At 38.4% G+C, this 18,293-nt stretch overlaps 2 protein-coding genes across 2 annotated transcripts in view; one reads left to right on the top strand and one right to left on the bottom strand.

Annotated features, from left to right (window-relative positions):
- Positions 1–18,293, top strand: part of rps15 (ribosomal protein S15) — a 151,032-nt gene that overhangs the window by 62,569 nt on the left and 70,170 nt on the right. The window lies entirely within an intron of this gene.
- On the bottom strand, positions 12,592–16,963 carry rps28 (ribosomal protein S28). The gene is made up of 4 exons (XM_033983174.2): positions 16,861–16,963; positions 16,525–16,572; positions 15,179–15,301; positions 12,592–12,702 (listed from the first exon to the last, which is right to left on the bottom strand). The coding sequence occupies exons 1-3, from the start codon at positions 16,897–16,899 to the stop codon at positions 15,179–15,181; spliced, it is 210 nt and encodes a 69-aa protein (XP_033839065.1). The 5' UTR covers positions 16,900–16,963; the 3' UTR covers positions 12,592–12,702.

The following is an 18,293-nucleotide window of genomic DNA, read 5'->3' as shown; positions in this document are numbered from 1 at the left end:
AACTAATTCAAGAAGCCTACGAATACTTTTTTTTATTGTCAATATGTTTGTAGAGGTCTAAACTTCAGGCACAACAGGATTCTTCAATAAAGGCAGGATATTTTGTTCTTAGCAGAGAACATTCTACTATCTGAATTACTGCAGCCTGTGTGATACGATTAAAAAAAAAAAAAAAATCAGATTTCGAGTTGATAATGATGAATTTCACAGCTCTACTGTTAATTGTGAACTCTGACCTCCACTATCTGCTCTGACCATCTCATGTTTGTGTCCACGCACCTGTTGTTTGTGCTGGGGACAGTGCAGCAAGGGATTGTGGGTACTGTCGTCACCATGGGGGGCAGGTCTTGATGTGGTGACCTTCTCAGATTGGAGTCCGACTGCTTATGTTCCCTGTCCAAGCTGTGTTTGTGTACCTCTGTCACAGGACATATACACACAGTACTATGTTGTTATGCAGTACAGCACATACTCAAATGTGTGGTAAATATTTTCATCCCAGACACATGGTTCAGATAGAAAACAAACTGTATGTCTGGACTACATCTGTTATCATGTCCTTGATAGCAATTTCCTGTTGACTACGTAGTGGCTCTCTGGTGGGAGTCCCTCACCTGCTTATCTCCACGGTGATGCTAATGCTTTGCCTGAAAAGTTCCACAGTATATATCAATAAACAGATATGTCTTGTATGAATTCAGTTGCAGGTGGTTTTACTGTTTTAATGTGAGTGAGTTTGCCTCTCCACGGAGCTTACTTGTAATGATGTGTTCAGACCATAGACTGTATATATAAATGGACATCGCTAACCTGATAGCCGCCACTTTCTGAATGGGAGGTGAGCATGGGCGCGGTTCTGGCTTAATCGACTCTGGCTCCAATTCTCTTTCTATTGAAAAAAACTGTCACCCCTCTCTCTGTTACTGCTGCTGTCAGGCTCATCATTTGGTCTTAAAATGCTCGTATTAATCCGTTCTGCAAGATCCTGGAATCTTTATTTTGCTATTTTGTCCCTAAATCAATATATTAGGATTAATAACAGAGAACTTAGGCGCCTTCTTTCCCTGAGGTTGCTCCTGTTAGCATAAGCAACGCTGTCAATGAAACCTGTTGCTAAGTGTCCGCTCCCTGCTAAACCAGCAGTGTGGGCAGGAAGGGGCGTTACCTTCAACAGCCTCTCTCTGGATTGTCTCTTTGGTTGCCATGATACTCGTGGTTGGAATTCCAAATATGGAACTCGGCTCCAAATTCGCCCCTGTAACTGCTAGTTAAACGAGATTCATTTGACTGGAGCCGAGCGCTATGGGTCACATTCAGGCTAGTCCCACATGTCCGTGAAACGTTTGGTCAGATTTGAAGTGTCAAAGTATTTCAATCATCTGCCCTCAAATGCAGAGGTTCTGATGCCGTGGTCTGAACATAGCATAACTTAGCCTTGTAGCATCACATCTCCATGGAGACAAGCTAGTGGTTACAAATAGCTGTAACATTTCTCCAATGCTCCGCCCACAAGCATACATCACCCAAGCTCTTACAGGACAATTCTCCATAAATACATAAAAACATGACATAAAACTGTACACAGCAACTTGACAAACCTGATGCTATGTGCTGTGGTTTCATGAGTGGGAGGCACGCTGATTGTGTTGTGATAGCGCTCTGAAGGGGGAGTAACTTAACTTAAACATGTTAATACATTGTTTGGGGCACCTAATAATAACAGGTAACATGGTGATCTAAATATGTTATGTGTTAGCTGTTAATACTGCGTAGAAGGATAATACCCCCTCTCTAAATTATGTTGTTGGTCAAATAAAGAAGAAAATATCCAGATTTTCAGATTTTAGTTCCGTTTCTCATTTCTTTTTCCTAAAGACTTTCCAAAAAATAAAACATAAAATAGATATTAGTTGGCACATAGCCTCCATGATGCCTTTAAACTCTTAAAGCAGATCTTTTCTGCAAAATCGATTTCAGAGCTTTTAACCGCGTTATAATTGTTTCCACTTCTCATTTACCCTCTCGAAGCTGTTTTTGGAATGATCCTTGCACATTTGAGCAGTCTTTAATCACTTACTTTCAAGACGCCATATTGCTGATAAGTCGCTGTTTTCACTGCCACCGTTACAGCCCTCTGTGACGCACTTACTTTGTTCTTCAATTTTATTTTCTTGATTGATGACAGACTTAGGATTTGGCAATGTCACGTAGTCATTTTGATACAAATGAAAAACATCCGCTGTTTGCTAACGTGATCTGCAGCTATCACGTTGTGATGACGTTTAAGGCAACGTCAGCTCCTAACGTTCACAATAGGTCTTTTTTAATATTTGAGTTTTCTGTGGGAAAAATGAATGAAACACTTACTTCTGGAACCAGAGCAGACTTTGAAGTGGGCGGGATGTTGAGCTCCATTATCAAGCTGTCACTCTGCCACTATACATCTATATTACCATAAACTTAATATACATTTTTCTCCATAGGTGCACTGAAGTTCACTTGAGACTTCCATAACTGACCTACCAGGGGAATGATTCAGAGTAACCCCGTCTTGGCATCCCAGCGGGCCCCTCTGGACATGTGCGCACCGTGACCCGGGACAGCGTGTAAACTGCAACCCCCCCCAGAGGCCCCCTGACCTGGGGCTCCGCATCCTGCCCCCCCTCGGCCTCAGGCCAAGTCCCAGCACCAGTATGGGGTCTAGGCTCGGAACATGTGCGGAGCAGTCCAACGGGTTCGGATCCAAGATAGAAGTTATAAACTGACATCGTTTTATTCCAAAAATGGCTAATTATTAGGCCCAATTTTGTCCTGTATGATTTTGAAAGTAATGATACTGTTATAAATGAGTATTCCATTTCAACAGTACTAATATCAATTATTAACTGGGTATTGGTTTTTTAACCCTTTCAAATCCAACTGGGTTATTTTGTTTGTAGATTATAGACCTAGAACACGGCCACATAATCTATTTTAGCTCAAATTAGCTTATAAAGGGCACTCACTTAAACTCACTTAACAACAATAATAATATATAACATTCTCAACAAAGAGACTCAGAAACATGTTATTTAAGGAGAAAAAGTTTTAATTTACCAAGCATAACAGAGTAGGGTTGTCAAAAGTTTCAAGAATAAGATAGTAATCGACACCAAAACTAGTCACATTCAAAGGACAGAAAAAGTCACATTCAAAGGACAGAAATGAACCTTTCCTGAACAGCTTTAGAATGATCTTGAGACCATGGGTATACGCTCAAAGACCAATATGGAACCTACATGGACGACTGAGGGATTACACAGATATAAGGCCACATGGGAATATAAAAGGAAGTACTACCGTTTAATGTTGAAAATTACATTCTATTGTCTGGAAAAAACTGTGTTTTTTAATATCATCATGGTATCGGAATCAGTATTGAGTATTGAGGCTATTCCTTAGTATCAAGCTTGAAATTTTAGTATTGTGACAACACTAGAACAGAGCCAAAATTGATTTCCCTTTTTTTTTTAAAAATCTGTCAGTTTCCTCTGGTTATGAGCTTCGTTTGCTGATCTTTGTTATCTAGTTATGAGCTTTGTTTCCTGGTTACGAGCTTGGTTTCCTTTTGACATTACGCGCTTATTCCATTCTCAATCAGCTGAAATGATGCAGCAGCACGTTGCCCTGTGGAGAGAGCCAAATGAACAGAGCAGAGCCGCCGTGTCGCTGTGTTCAAGTGCCTTGTTGAGACGATATGACGGAACATCAAATCCACAGCTTGACCCCAAAAAAGAGCAGCTTGTCGAAAAGATATACCTGCATTTAACTGATCCATTTATCTTTATTCAGTATTTGATATTTGTTTATTTGTTTGTTTTATATTTGTTTGCATTATACTTAGATTCAGTTGAATTACAGCATTATAATTGTAAACACAGTGTCCTGTCATTCAAGATATGTTCGGCCCAGAGAACCTCAACTTTCTAACTCTGTTCCTAACCATAAACCAAATCCTAACCTTAACTACAGTGGTGGAAGGTAGCAAATGAAAGTAGTTAAGAACTGTAGGTATCTGTACTTTACTTAAGTACATTTTAAAGTGGATAATTCTTAGTTCATTACATTTGAGAGCAGCTCTGTATTTTCTGCCCCACTACATTCTTGAACTGCACCGAAAAGTAAAAGCATTTTTCATTATTATTTCATCCAAGACCTGCTGAAAAGGCTGAGGGTTTATTTTTAACACGTTCATAATTTGAGCAAACAAAAATATACAAATTTAAACAGCAAGGAAAAATATTTGACTTAATTGTGATCTGTTTAACAAAATTCAGCACAAATCTGTATCAAAATCACTAAATTTGAAGCTGAATTAGAACTCAAAATCTGCACAAATTGCTTTTTACTCTTTAAGTACATTTTTAAACAGGTACTTTAACACTTTTACTTGTTGATTTGTTCATGTCTGTACTCGATTGCTTCATTTGGGCTTAAAGATGTGGGTTAACAGTTCAATCAACTTAAATAGTAAAGTAATTAAATTGTAACTTTCTTGAGTCAACTAATTATTCCCTTTAAAAAAAACCAAACATATGAATATTATTTCATGGAAAAAAGTATTTAAAGTCCAGCAAGCATCTTATTCTGTGTTTATTTAATTCACTTACACTTACTATTTGGCACTTGGAGCTTTTATCTGAGTAAGAAACAAAATGGAGTACTTCATCCACCACTGCTTAACCATAATGTTTAACCCTGTTCCTAAACTTACTTCCTTTTAATGACGATTGTGCGCCTGACTATTTAGGTTGCACCGAGCTAAAAACAAGAGGTATATGTTTGCGGTTTGGGCCGTGTGCAGAGAGTTCGGGCACATCCACTCCACTGAACCAAGGCGATGTCCTGGGACTCGTGCCTGTGTCAATGAGAATCACTGCTGTGTTCTGCCATTTTGTACACGGAAATTTACTGGGATTTTCACTACCAGTCAAAACTCTGGACACGTCCTCTCATTCAGTGTTTTTTTTAATTTTATTTTAACTACTTTCTACATTGTAGATACTTACAGAAGACATCAAATATATGACGTAAGATGTATGGAGTTATGTAGTAAAGAGAAAAAGTTAAATAGTCTAGAGTAGGATGTGTCGTAGCTCAGTTGGTACAGTGTTTATTTGTTGATCTGAAGGTTGGCAGTTCAAATCCCACTCTTGAGGTAAACATGATTGGTAAAGCGGTCACATCCACTGGCCTACAGATTGCTGATGTGATTCTAACTCCTATAGATGAATGCTGCTGTTGTGTCCTTTGGCAAGACACCTAACTGTCGGCATACCCTGGTGTATGCAGACGAATATGTATGAATATGTGTGTGAGTGGTTCCTTGATGTAAAGTGTTTGAGTGCCTTGAAGGTGGAAAGCGCAATATAAAAATGTGACCACTTAGACTAAATATTTTTAACAAAGTAAAGGGTGTTACAGCACCAGGCCTTAAGTTATGTTAGTTGTTTGTGTTTGTCCATTATGTTTTGTGTGTGTGTCTCCAAATCTGTCGACTTTCCCCATTATCATGGCTGTTGGAGGCCTTGGCTGTGATTGGAGGACGGTTTCCCAGTCTGGCCAATCCTAGGGCCCACCTTCAGCCGCCCCCCACCCTACTTAAGAAGTAGGGTGGGGGGCCTGTTCGGGGCTGTTGGCCTGTGTGTGGCCAGTGTGTCATTTCATATGTGTAGTGTGTCTCTTTTGTGTGTCACTACAGGGGTAGTGACTCTGTGCCTCTGTCAATACTGACTTTGTGTTTGTTCGTCAAGATTTTGTTGTGTTATTGTGAAATTTGTGTTCTAGTTAACTTGACCTGTTTTTGTTTAAACCTTGTAAGGTACTGTTGGTTTGAATATTTTTAGACCCCTTCTGTTTAGTTTACCCTTATATATATATATATATATATATATATATATATATATATATATATATATATATATATATATATATATATATATATATATATATATATATATATATATATATATATATATATATATATATATATATATATATATATATATATATATATATATATATATATATATATATATATATATAAATAGTAGAGTTATTTTCTTTGCTACAAGTGTCCAAATGTTTGACTGGTAATGTATGTGTGAATGGGGGTTTACACTGTATTTTTTCCCATGAAGTTTACGTTCCACTGTTGACTTGAGTTATGGATGTTGCTGCACAAAGCCTTGGCCGTGTGTCAGCACTAGCACCAGCTGCACAAGAGGATGTAAATAAATCACTTTTACATAGACTTTTTTATATAGAATATATAGAGCACCTTATGTGACTCCTGTCTCTGTCCAGCAGCATCCAGCTAAGCACATAACTTTTCATTTTGCAGTTATTCCTTACTTTTCTAACCCACTGCTAACATCCAAATTATTATCTCCACAATGAGTTTATAAGCACTTTTCACTACACCACAGAGTTTTGTCATTGCAATAGTGCTAAAAACAAGCCTCCTAACTGTCCTAACTAAGGATTTTCCATTACTAATTTAGCTCTGAGCACGGAAATGATCCAAATGAGTTGCAAATGCGGAGCTGCCACCTCTATTACTCAAAATGGACTCCTGTGAGATTTAAACCATGTCATAATGTTGTTACCTCCTCAAAACCGGTCACTTTAATAAGCCACTTTGCACTGTTGTTCTGATGCTGCTGTTGTACATATTTTCTCCCTTTAATATCTCTTATATCTTTTTAACTTTGTGCATGCCCTTATTTGTATTTGTATTTATTCAGTGTGTTTATGTTGCACTTTTTCACCGAAGCAAGTTCCTAGTTTGTGAACTGTGTTCACAGACTATGGCAATAAAAGTCTTCTGATTCTGATTCTGATTCTGAAAAACATACCTAGAGTTGTGTTTTGTTTCATTCACACCTCATTTTGCCAAGAGCCCCTGAGCGTGTCTAGTCGATTTTGAATGCTGGTGTAATGTAATCATCTGTGACTATGACACGATCATATGGTAGAATCTGAACTGTTCTTTTTATCAACATATTAGTGTTTTTTACATATAGAGCTTACAATCAGATAGAAAGCGATGATGTCAGATACTCAGATTTAACAGATTTTTCAGGTAATCGGTAATGTACTTTACCATGGAATATCCAAAAAGTAACTTCACAAATGTTGAACCTCATCGTTTCTATCAGTGACTAGACCCAAGAGCTCACTGTATTACAACACAAATCTGCATTTTCACAATATTCATTTCAGCTGCCCCCATGGGTATTAAATATTATTGGCCTATAGAATGTTGTGACGTCATCTTAAACCCAGCTCTAATCCAGCCCTACTGTGTTGTGTCTATATGATACTTCCAGTCTGCAGTATTCTTATGAAAGTAATCTGTCCTTGCTCTAATAGTCCACACCACAGGCACAAGAGTGTTTACCCTGATCAGACCTTCTAACAGCAGACAAACACAACCATACAGCCTTGGACCAGACTATTTTTACAGTCTTGTTTTCAGACAGAGCGCAGTCTAGAGATGGTTAAGTCCCACATGAGCGCTCTTTACATGATGAGCAAACAAGCAAATGATTATTAACAATTATCATTACCGCCTTGCATTTTTAAAATTTGTCTTTGTTTAAGAAAATCATAGGTTTGATTTAACCTTCAGGAAGTCCCTTGAGATAAAATCTGGCCAAGATGCACCTCGGCAGACACAAATACACAAAATACTAGTTACAATGTGAATATTAAAAACTCAAAAACATGTAAAATATGTCAAATGTCGATAAAAACATCTGAATATTTTGGTTAAACTCTTTTTGAGCAAAAATTTAAAAGAATTCAAAAGCTGTTCTATACATAATCTGCGCTTACTGTTTAAAAAAGGTACTACTATCAGAACTGCACTGTGTAACCAGTGCCTTAACCTGCATATAAATAAAGGACGCATGTAAGTGTTTATTGTTCTCAGTTCATGGACAGGCCTCGTGTGAAAGCTCAGAAACTCCAGAATTCTTATCCATGATCAGCTGCAGGTGCTCAGACAAGACTGAAGTCATAGTCTTTGGTCCACAGAAACATAGAGAAAGTGTCACCTCCTGTGTCTCTCTCTAAAACCTTCGAATCAGGCAAAAAAATCTAGGGGTAATAATGGACTCAGACTTGAACTGTAACAGCCACATCAAATCAATAACATCTGCAGCTTTTTACCACCTAAAAACATTGCAAAAATCAAAGGTTTACTGTCAAAGCCAGACTTAAAGAGACTTATCCATGCATTCGTCTCCAGTACATTAGACTACTGTAACAGCCCACTCACTGGCCTCTCCAAACGAGCCTTAACACAGCTGCAGTACATCCAGAACGCTGCTGCTCAGGTCCTGACTAGAACCAGGAAGTACGAGCACATGCGTCCTGTGCTCAGGTCTCTGCACTGGCTTCCTGTAGCTCAAAGAATAGACTTTAAAACAGCTCTGCTTGTGTATAAGTCTCTCCATGGCCTAGGTCCAAAGTACATCTCCGACATGTTAGCGCCATATGAACCATCTCACAATTTGAGGACTTCAGGGACCGGCCTCCTGCCGGTGCCCAGAGTCAGGACTAAACATGGGGAATCAGCGTTTCAGTTTTATGCAGCTAAAACCTGAATAGTCTCCCTTAAGATGTGAGACAGGCCTCTACTTTGACAATATTTAAATCCAGGCTCCAGCAGTTTAACTGTACATATGACTGAAAGGTTCTTATTCTGCACTCTTCTCTTTTAATGTTCTTTTTATGCCAGTTGCTTATGTTTTTATTTGCTGTATTGTGATTTTAATGTCCTTCTTGTTCTGTAAAGCACTTTGAATTACTTTTTGCATGAATTGTGCTATACAAATAAACTTGCCTTGCCTTTGTAGTGACCATTCAGATCAGAGTCCTTTTAGGTTTAAACCAGCTGGATTTCAGCTTTGAAAGAGTACACTTTTTGCGTTCTCTTTTACCACTGCTTACCTAGACTACATCATAATTTCATAAAGACAATACCAAACAGCCTCCCTCGCTATCTCGCTATTGCTCCAAATATTCGTCTCGTTTCACTTTCTCGCAACATCTACATTATATAACCTGTTTTGGTGCCTGGCTGGTCTTGAATGGCTTCTTCATAATGAAACGCTGTCGAGGACTAAGTGTGGGTTTGGTGTGAGTTTGTAGGCGCTCAGAGCTCAGTGATTGCCTCCTGATTTCACCGCAGAATGTTTACAAGCTAACATTATATTGTGCTGTTCTAACATTACACAGCTCTGGTCACAACATAAGGACACAGATTAAAGCTTTGCACTGTTTTGGAGCCTGTGGCCTTCGTCGCCTGCAAAGTTTCAGTTAACGAGCCCACACTACGCTATTTTCTGATCTAATGTTATTTCCTCATCCAAAACATGCCCGGAGTTGTGTTTTGTTTCATTCGCACATGTTTTAACGCACAAATCCTGCATATTTAGTAGTTCTTCTCTCAAACAGACGACACTCTGTTCCACCTTGTGATGTCATCATGTGGTGATACAGGAAGTGCTCCATTGTGTTTTTAAACTCCATTTACCTTTACTTCAATCATTTGGGTTATTTCAGCTCTGGAACTGCTGATCTTTAATGAACAAAAGGTAAAAGGAGCTGTTAACTTGAAAACTACCACTTCATGACATCACAAGGTGGAACAGAGCATTTTGAGCTTTGGAGATTTAGACAGCCCAAAATGCAGGATTATTCAAACATGTGTGAATGAAACAAAACACAACTCCAGGTCTGTTTTTGTGATTGCATTTAGCTTCCATGCAGCCAGTCTAAAATAAGGACAGATCATTTGTCTGTACTTTAATTTTAAAAGTGCACCATGTAACTTTTCTGGATGAGCAAATGCCACATGCTGGTCTCTATGGAGATGTTATGGCTTTGTCTAGAATGCTCCACAGTATGATATTAAACTTGTACAGTATAGCTTGCTTTTATTCAAGTATAAGTGTATTCATTCAAAAAATAAATAAATAAAGAAGCATTCTTAAAGTGGGCAAGCTCATCTCTCCACAGATCAGATGTGTAACTTGGACTGGTGGAGTAAACTGCTTGGTCTAGATAAGTTTAAAGCCATACTGTGCAACATTCCAGCCAAAGCAATAACTCTACCTTTACCAACTGAGCTATTTTGGACAGTTCGAATCCCGTTCTCGACATAAACGTCATCGGTTGAGAGGTCAGATCCACTGACTCACAGGTTGGCGGTTCGATTCCAGCTTCCACATATGAATGCTGTCGTTGTGTCCTTGGGCAAGACAACCCCTCGCCCCTTGAAACTTATAGAAGCGACTTGTTTACAATAGTGTATGGGCAAACGTAAAGACTGACCCTGGTCCCTGTGTACATTATCCGTCACCTATGGTTCAGAGAGGGGATGTTGTTGTGAAACGTGATCTCAGGGTCCTCTCTCTTCTCTGCCCCAGTACTAGCACCAGATAAACATGTTTACAACCTGCCAATGCCAGCCCGGAGAGAAAGCAGGGTAGTACTAAAGAGTAGTAGTGCTTTTACTCCTACTTGAGTCATATTTTTTTGTGTTTCTTGCATCGCTCTGTCAAATATGATTTAGTAAAAAGAAAAAATATGTGTATTATTAAGCATTTTGTCCTTCCAATTACGTTAACTTCAAATTTCTTCACCCCTTGGACCACTACTTTGTACTTCAACTTCAGTAATGTTATTTTGAAGCAATGTTACTCTTACTTGAGTACAGTGTTTGGATACTCTACCACCTCTGTTCCTGTGTGTATGGGTGGGTTACCTCCTGTCTGCTCCGGTTTATTGGTGAATCCTCCAGCTAGGTATTCCTGACCAAAGATGGGTCAAATGCTGGAATTAACAAAGGGTAGATAGTAGCATCAAAAAGTATTTAACAGATGTACAGGCAGAGGGGGGAAGAGAGGCCAAAAACTGCATTCAAGTAAGAGTATTGTTAGTCTCTATAATCTACTCAAGTACAAGTACGTCGTAGTATGTCGTGGAACTACTTATTACTTACTAATCAAGTAATAGTAGTAAGAGAGGAACAGTCTGGAGCACATATGTCAAACTCAAGGCCCGGGGGCCAAATGCGGCCCTCCACATCATTTCATGTGGCCCTCGACAAGGTAAACTCCAAGGTATGATAGTCTTAAAATGTAATTTTTTCAGGAGATACGTAGTTACACAGCCACATTTTTACATCTAGGCAAATGCATATGTAATATTTGTAACTTGAACAAGTAATAAATACAGAAACAGTTAATTAACAAGTTAAAAAAGTAGTTAGATTTATTTTACATCCGGCCATTTGAAGGTAGCTATTTTGCTAATGTGGCCCCCGGTGAAAATATGTTTGACACCACTGGTCTGGAGGGACATCTGATTTATAATTTGAAGTTAATGTAAGGACAAAACATTAAATAATGCACATATTCTGGTATTTTTATATGTTCAAGTAGGAGTAGAGGCAAGCTGCTACAAAAAACGCAAGTACAACTAAATGTAACTCAAGTACTACTTCTAACGTGTGAATGAAACAAAACACAACTCCAGGTATGGTTTTGATGAGGTAACAATATTATAACATGACTTAAAGCTCACAAGAGTCAGTTTTGTGCAATATAGGACCTTTAAGCCTAAACATACGTCTAAAATAAGTTAAGTGTCACTAATCATTTTAAAGTAGGTCGAAGCTGGAAAGTCAAACATGGCATTTGTTGATTTATGCTGAACTTGCAAAAACACCACATAGGCTATTTGACCTGCTTTCCTGTTCAAACAACAGTCTGGAATCCAGCCAAATACCTCCAACTAAACATCTCGTGGTACTCTAAATATAACAAGTACTTATACACTAAAGGATTACTATATTTGGCTGTGTTTGCAATGTATGTTTCAACACATTTTGCGTAACTGTCCCAGGATAAATTTAATCTGTTTGAAGAAAATAGGCTTAAGATCAAAGTAATCTGGGATATAGCCCGGGCAGAAATCAAAGAGGGCAGCAGCAGCCTCGTAAAAAGCAAAAATGTTAAGACGGTCTTTCCATTTCAATACTTTACAATGTTAGAAAACAGAACATAGCCAATGCTCAAGTCGCCTTGTTGTGTACTTTTAGTGATTCACAACATCCACAGGCCTAGAACATGAAGAGAACTCCTGTCATCTGGTGGACACATGTAGTAGTGCTGTCACAATACTAAAATTTCTATTTTGATTCTAAAGACTATACTGATTGATACACAAATGATTATTTTAAAAGCTTTTTGGTCAATATTGTAATTTTCAACACAAAATATTAGGATTTGGTTATTACACCATATGGTTCTGATTAAACTGTTCAGGAGAGGTCCAATTGTATCGTTATGTGATGTTTTTCAGTATTGATACTTGCTTGAATGAGTATGTAGTTTTGATACTAGCTTTAAATTGATTAGTATCTAATTTGATTGAACAGGTCACCTGTTCATGCCATCAAAACACTGACTCGACCCTACATGAGCCTAACCACTCTGAAACAACTCTGCATTAAATTCAAGTTGAAGAAACCAAATAGTTTTACAACCACATTTATTTCCAAAACATGTTAACAAATGAGATGAGGGCCAATACAATTGAAGATGTTGGCTCCATGGCACTGGACTGGCACCTCATAGCTTCAGGAAACTACAGAGAGAAAACAGGAAAAGAAAGTGTTAGTGAGGACACACCTTAAGGACTCCATCACAGATAACTGCCAGAGATCTTAAAGCACATAACAGGTTTTCAATGAAGTGCAACAGTGACCCACTCCTTGGTTCAGGAAGTAAAATTCCCATTCATCTTTCCCATAGACTTTACAAAAAGCTATATTTAAAAGTTCCAAAGCTTATGACTAATCAGCTTTGAGGTAACAAATGACCACAAGACCCATTAGTTATTACATAGCTGGTTAGCCTCTGTGATGTCTTTGAACTCTTAACATTTGAGTTTTTGAAAGGTCTATGGGTCTATTAGAACCAGAGTGGTGAGACTGTTTAGTTCCATTACTTGGTTCGGTGGGATAGTACCTGTGATAAATATTTATCCAAGTTTTTACATCAGTTAAGTGGCAGTTTGTCACAGTTTAAACCTTTATTTAACAAAAGCATTTTTTTAAGCAATTGGTCCAATTGTAACCAGTGAACAATTAACACAATTTTTGGCCCATGATTACATTATGGTTGCTAGGTGATAATGGAATTACATCTGCTGCCCATGTCCAACCAGGAAGTAAAATTATAAAGCAGGCAAGATTTAGTAAAAACTGTTGAAAAAAACTGTTAATGGACTTAAGTATGGGGAAACTACATGTTCACTTGTGGAAATTGTTGATGTTGAGGTGTAAAGCAGAGGTGTAAGTGAGACAATTAAAAAGATAAGATAAATAAGTAAGTAGTACAAGTAAGATAAATTGATAAGTATCCGATTTTTGCCTTTTGACTACCGTATTTTCCGCATTATAAGGCGCACCTAAAAGCCTTTAATTTTCTCAAAAACCCACAGTGCGCCTTATAATCCGATGCGCCTTATATATGGATCAATATTGGTCAATTATGACACCCGTAGTCAGGAGGCGTCGCTGAAGTAATAGCGGTAATAACACTTTAAGGACTGAGCACACTATGGGCCAGTATAGCTCACCTAGACCTACACTTTTATTCTTTTTTAGCCATAAAAACGAAGTATCAGCATTTGCTGCATTTTTTCCACACAACTACTTCTATTTTACACATCCATCCGTATTTTTTCTTTTACGCGTCGAATAAATGAGTGAAAATCCCCGCAGCACCGCGCTCTCATTCAACACCTTCAGGACAACAGAGGCAGATTACTGTAATGATGGTAAAATATTTAGATATCCCCGTGTCTCCGCTTTGAGACGCTGTTTGAATTTACATGAGAGCACGACTGGGCGCGGAGTTACGCTGCAGGAAAGTCCGCAACCCGCTCTGTCTGCGACGACAGGATCCGACGCTATATAACGGGGAGACGGGGAGACAGCGCCGGGCGACATACGCCACAATCTGCCAATGGATCGCAGATGCCTGGGCTGATATATCAGTCTGAACTGTGGTCCGAGTTTCACGAAGGCAGGAATTGTCACTGAACTGTTAAGACAACAGCATCAACACGGATAATGGCGATTTTGACGAGACGGAATCGGGCACTTTGAATGAGCTCGACCAACTGTTCAACTCAGACACTGAAGAGGAAGAACTCGACGGATTCGTGAATGAGGAATGAACTGAAAAAGTGAGGCTTTACGTGTTTCTTTCACGTGTTTACAACTAAACAAGGCTAGGAGATATTGTGACTATGGACATTAACGTTTGAACAACGTTGAGTTATTGTTATTACGTTGCACTATTTCGAGAGTTACTATATTGTGAATGCATTAACTTGTTTTGTGAGTTTGACTGACTTATCTGACTGTTTTGTTGACATTCCCTTCAGCGCAGCTCCATCTCGTGGATGCGTAACACAACTCCAGCTACTACAGTAGTTTATATTCTATGCGCCTTATAATGCGGTGCGCCCTATATATGAAATTTGTTTCAAAATAGGTCATTCATTGAAGGTGCGCCTTATATTCTGATGCGCCTTATAGTGCGGAAAATACGGTAACTAAATTAATATTCACCACGGACCATACTGTAATCCAGTTACTGTTTTTTTTTTCTATAATAAAGTTAAAAACAAAACTGCAGAAAGGATGTGACCCAGAAATACAACCCTGTTGTCAAGGCAACCAGAGATCAGCAGCATGAAGCCTCTATGGAAAAGTTTGGGTGTTTTTGGTGCAAAGTTTGTAAAATTTGGATGGAGGGTCTGTATCAGTCATTTGATGCTAGAGGGCAGGTGTGCAATAAAATATCTTAAAATGACAACATGATGAAAAGGTTCTTGTTACAGTGTTTCAGTCCAACATTTCCGTAGTTAACTGTAAAAACGGGTAGTTTACTGACATTCTGTACGAACGCACACACACACACAAAAAGAACACACGTGGCGGGGTTATTTCAATTTGACAGATGTGCCAAGGTAAAACTATTCCTGCATGAATAAGGCTTAATACAACAGACTCTCCGGTCATACTCCCATTCTGCAGGTGTGGCATTACCTATCGCAGCCTCCTGGCCTCTCTCTCAGACTCCAGCAGTGTGAGCACGTCTCCCTCTCTCACGGGGCCCTTCACGTTCCTGATGATGGTGCGGTTACTGTCATCCATGAACTCCACACGGACCTGACACACAACCAGAACAAAACATGAGAAAAGCCAAGCAGCCTGAAGATCATTTAGGCCTGTGCAACAGAGGTCATATGTGAACATCATTTTTTTGAAAAATCCTCAACATTCTGACAGTGGCACTGAGGCAGTACTATGGGCAACACAACAGAATCAGTTTTTTTGCTTATTTTGGCCCAAGTTTTGTCAATGGAGATTTTAATTTATATTCAAATGAGCTTTTTATGGTAAAATGTAAACGAAGCAGTTTCTCTGATGTGCTTGTGCAGAGTTTAGCTAGCTTGTTAGCCAACTATAGTGCAAATGAAGTACGCTTCAACTGCAACAATTCATCTCAACACAAACTGAATCTCTCTCCTCAAATAACATGTCTGAGTCTGTGTCTGATCCAAAGTCTGCAAACTACAGGCACATTTATCACTGATACAGTGTCCCTTTTTACAGTTTTTCTGTTAACTTGATTTAGTTTTAGAGTCAAGTACAAAGGAAATATTTTTGCAGCGTTGTAGTTTTATTTTTTATTCATTATTAAACCAACTGTTCTTTCACATTTTAGAGGTGTTTTGAGGTTTTACAGGATAAAATGGCAAAAGGTAGTTGTGATATCTTCATAACCTCTATATGGCCAAAAACTTAAAATCTCAAAATCACATTGATTCTTTTTTTATACTGACAAGTGAGGCTTTATATATTCATTTTGAGAGCTGATTTAAAATGTGTTCTTCCAAAGTCTCAAAGCTGCTCCATTCTTCAAATGACAAAGGATTAAAGTGACATTTATTATTGACACTTGTTTCTCAAGTTGGATAATGAACGATACTTTCTACATAATCTTCCAACCACAATTTCATCCTATCCAAACTCAGAGTTGTTCTTTTACAGTTTAGTGTATTTCATGATTGCAGTGAAGGGGTTTTCAATAAAGTATTTTTAGATGAGCTGGTGAAATCAAACAAAATTGCTACAGTGCCTAGAAAAATCTTGGTGATGGATCATTTACTGCAAAAGTGTATATGCGTTGTCAGGTCTTTCTCCCTGACATTTCATGCTAGAGAGACAGAATATTTTTGTATTGAATTGTACTTTTCCTGAATACAGTGTTTAGTTATTGTTGTACTTTTCTGTGGCGCACTTTGGCCCGCTGGAGTCGTTTTAAATGTGCTTTATAAATAAACTTGAATTGAGTAACAGCCGCCTCGGAGTCGGGACTCGGATCTTACCTGTGTACACTGTCCCTGGGAACCGGTTCTACCCAGAACTCTGGTCACCTGAAACACAACGAACAAAACACTTAGCTCTACCTATAATGTGGACTTTGACAGAGCCCAGAGCGTTGATCGTGAGAATGTGTTTTCAGCGGTGAGCCTGTGAGCCAACGAGGAACAACGTGACGGCCTCCATGATGAGGAACATACGCCACACTTTAGATCATTTTACAGCGGCTAAAACCACGATTAGCTCTGAGGTTTTGGTCGATTCGCACACAAACAACATTACTACAAATATATATATCCAAGAACCACGAGAGAAATATTACTAATGGTTAGATTTCTTACTCTAGCGAGCTTGATCGGCTGCACGCGGCTGGCGTCCATGTTGAAGCGTAGATCGGAAAGGAAGTCACGTGGTCCCAAACCGGAAGATAAGAAGCACGCGCTTCACAGTAAAAGCTCGGGCGATGTGCCGTGAAAATTTTTTAGACAAGTTCATTGCAAATCAATTTTTTTTTTTAGAGCTTCTTCAAATAAATGCTACATTTTGAAGTCTTATCATTCGGATTTCAGAAAAGAGCATAGTCCCGTCACTGCAACCTCAAAAGTTTTAAATGACATTTTCACAGCCCTTGATGATAAACAAGATTATATAGCTCTGTTTATTAATTTAATTTTTAACTAAAGCTTTTCATTCAGTAGATCATAAAAGTCTCTTGAAGTGTCAGTATCATATTGGATTTTACAATGCTACGTGTAATTGGTTCCAAATTATTTTTCAAATAGAACCCAGGCAGTAGTAGCTTAAATTATTTTTTTAAGCAGACTTAACTTTAAGCAAAGGAGTGCCCCAAGGCTCAATTTTAAGCCTGGTACTTTTTACTATATTAATTACACTGGTGGGAATTTAAGAGAAAGCCACAAACATTTATATGCAGATGATGCTGTTTTGTATGTAAGTGCTCCCTCTGCTGATCAGGAGCTTTTAAAACAGTTTTAAAAAATCTTACATTGTCATTGAATGCACATAAAACTAAGAATATATTTTATAAAACAAACAAACAAACAAACAAACAAACAAAACATTTCAGTAATATGCAAGCCACAAATCTTTATACACTAAATGGTCCGTCAGTTGAAAGAGTCAACACTTATGATAAAAACTTATCCTTTAAAAAACAGAAACAAATATTGTATCCCAATGAGTTACAGAAAAGAAATAGTGCAAGCAACCTTCCTCTCCGTATTGGATTATGGGGATGTGGTGTATGTGCAGACTTCAGCCTCTGCTTTGAAACCATTGGATCCACTATTTCACTCTGCCCTTTGTTTTATTACAGGTGATGGATTTGAAACTCATCACTGTTTTCTCTATGAAAAAGTGGGTTGGCCATCACTGTCTGTTAGAAGAGAATAGCACTGTATGAAATGTACCTATGAGGAACTACTTCAAAAACTGCAAGAATACCTGTTTGTTAATCATTGATACTGGAACATTTAATACCAGATCACATGACTGCATAAGGCTAAGGACGAGCTGCACTAGAACTAGAACTCCATTGTTGTGTTTCAGATGACATCAAGATGTACTATAGGCCAATAATATTAAATTCAGACGGGGACAGATGAAATGAATGTTGTTAAAATGCAAAAAGATCAACTTTTTTCATAACTTAAATGTGTAGCATTGATCACTTATATATAATTAAATCTGAAAACTCCAGCAAACGTATGAATTCCACAGGTGTCTTAGGCTAACATTAGTATGCCAGCCCAGT

The sequence above is a fragment of the Periophthalmus magnuspinnatus genome, chromosome 17 (genome assembly GCF_009829125.3).
Source record: "Periophthalmus magnuspinnatus isolate fPerMag1 chromosome 17, fPerMag1.2.pri, whole genome shotgun sequence".
Taxonomy (NCBI): Eukaryota; Metazoa; Chordata; class Actinopteri; order Gobiiformes; family Gobiidae; genus Periophthalmus; species Periophthalmus magnuspinnatus.
The sequence above is the reverse complement of the archived record's forward strand: the minus strand, read 5'-3'. Positions and strand labels throughout refer to the sequence as shown.

What these genes read in the sequence shown, in the direction of transcription:
- rps28 (XM_033983174.2), bottom strand. Translation starts at nt 16,899, where the DNA reads ATGGACGCCAGCCGCGTGCAGCCGATCAAGCTCGCTAGA. An exon ending in AGCCGATCAAGCTCGCTAGA is followed by an intron (nt 16,573 to 16,860) that starts GTAAGAAATCTA and finishes GTTGTGTTTCAG; the next exon opens with GTGACCAGAGTTCTGGGTAG. An exon ending in CCCAGGGACAGTGTACACAG is followed by an intron (nt 15,302 to 16,524) that starts GTAAGATCCGAG and finishes GTTGTGTGTCAG; the next exon opens with GTCCGTGTGGAGTTCATGGA.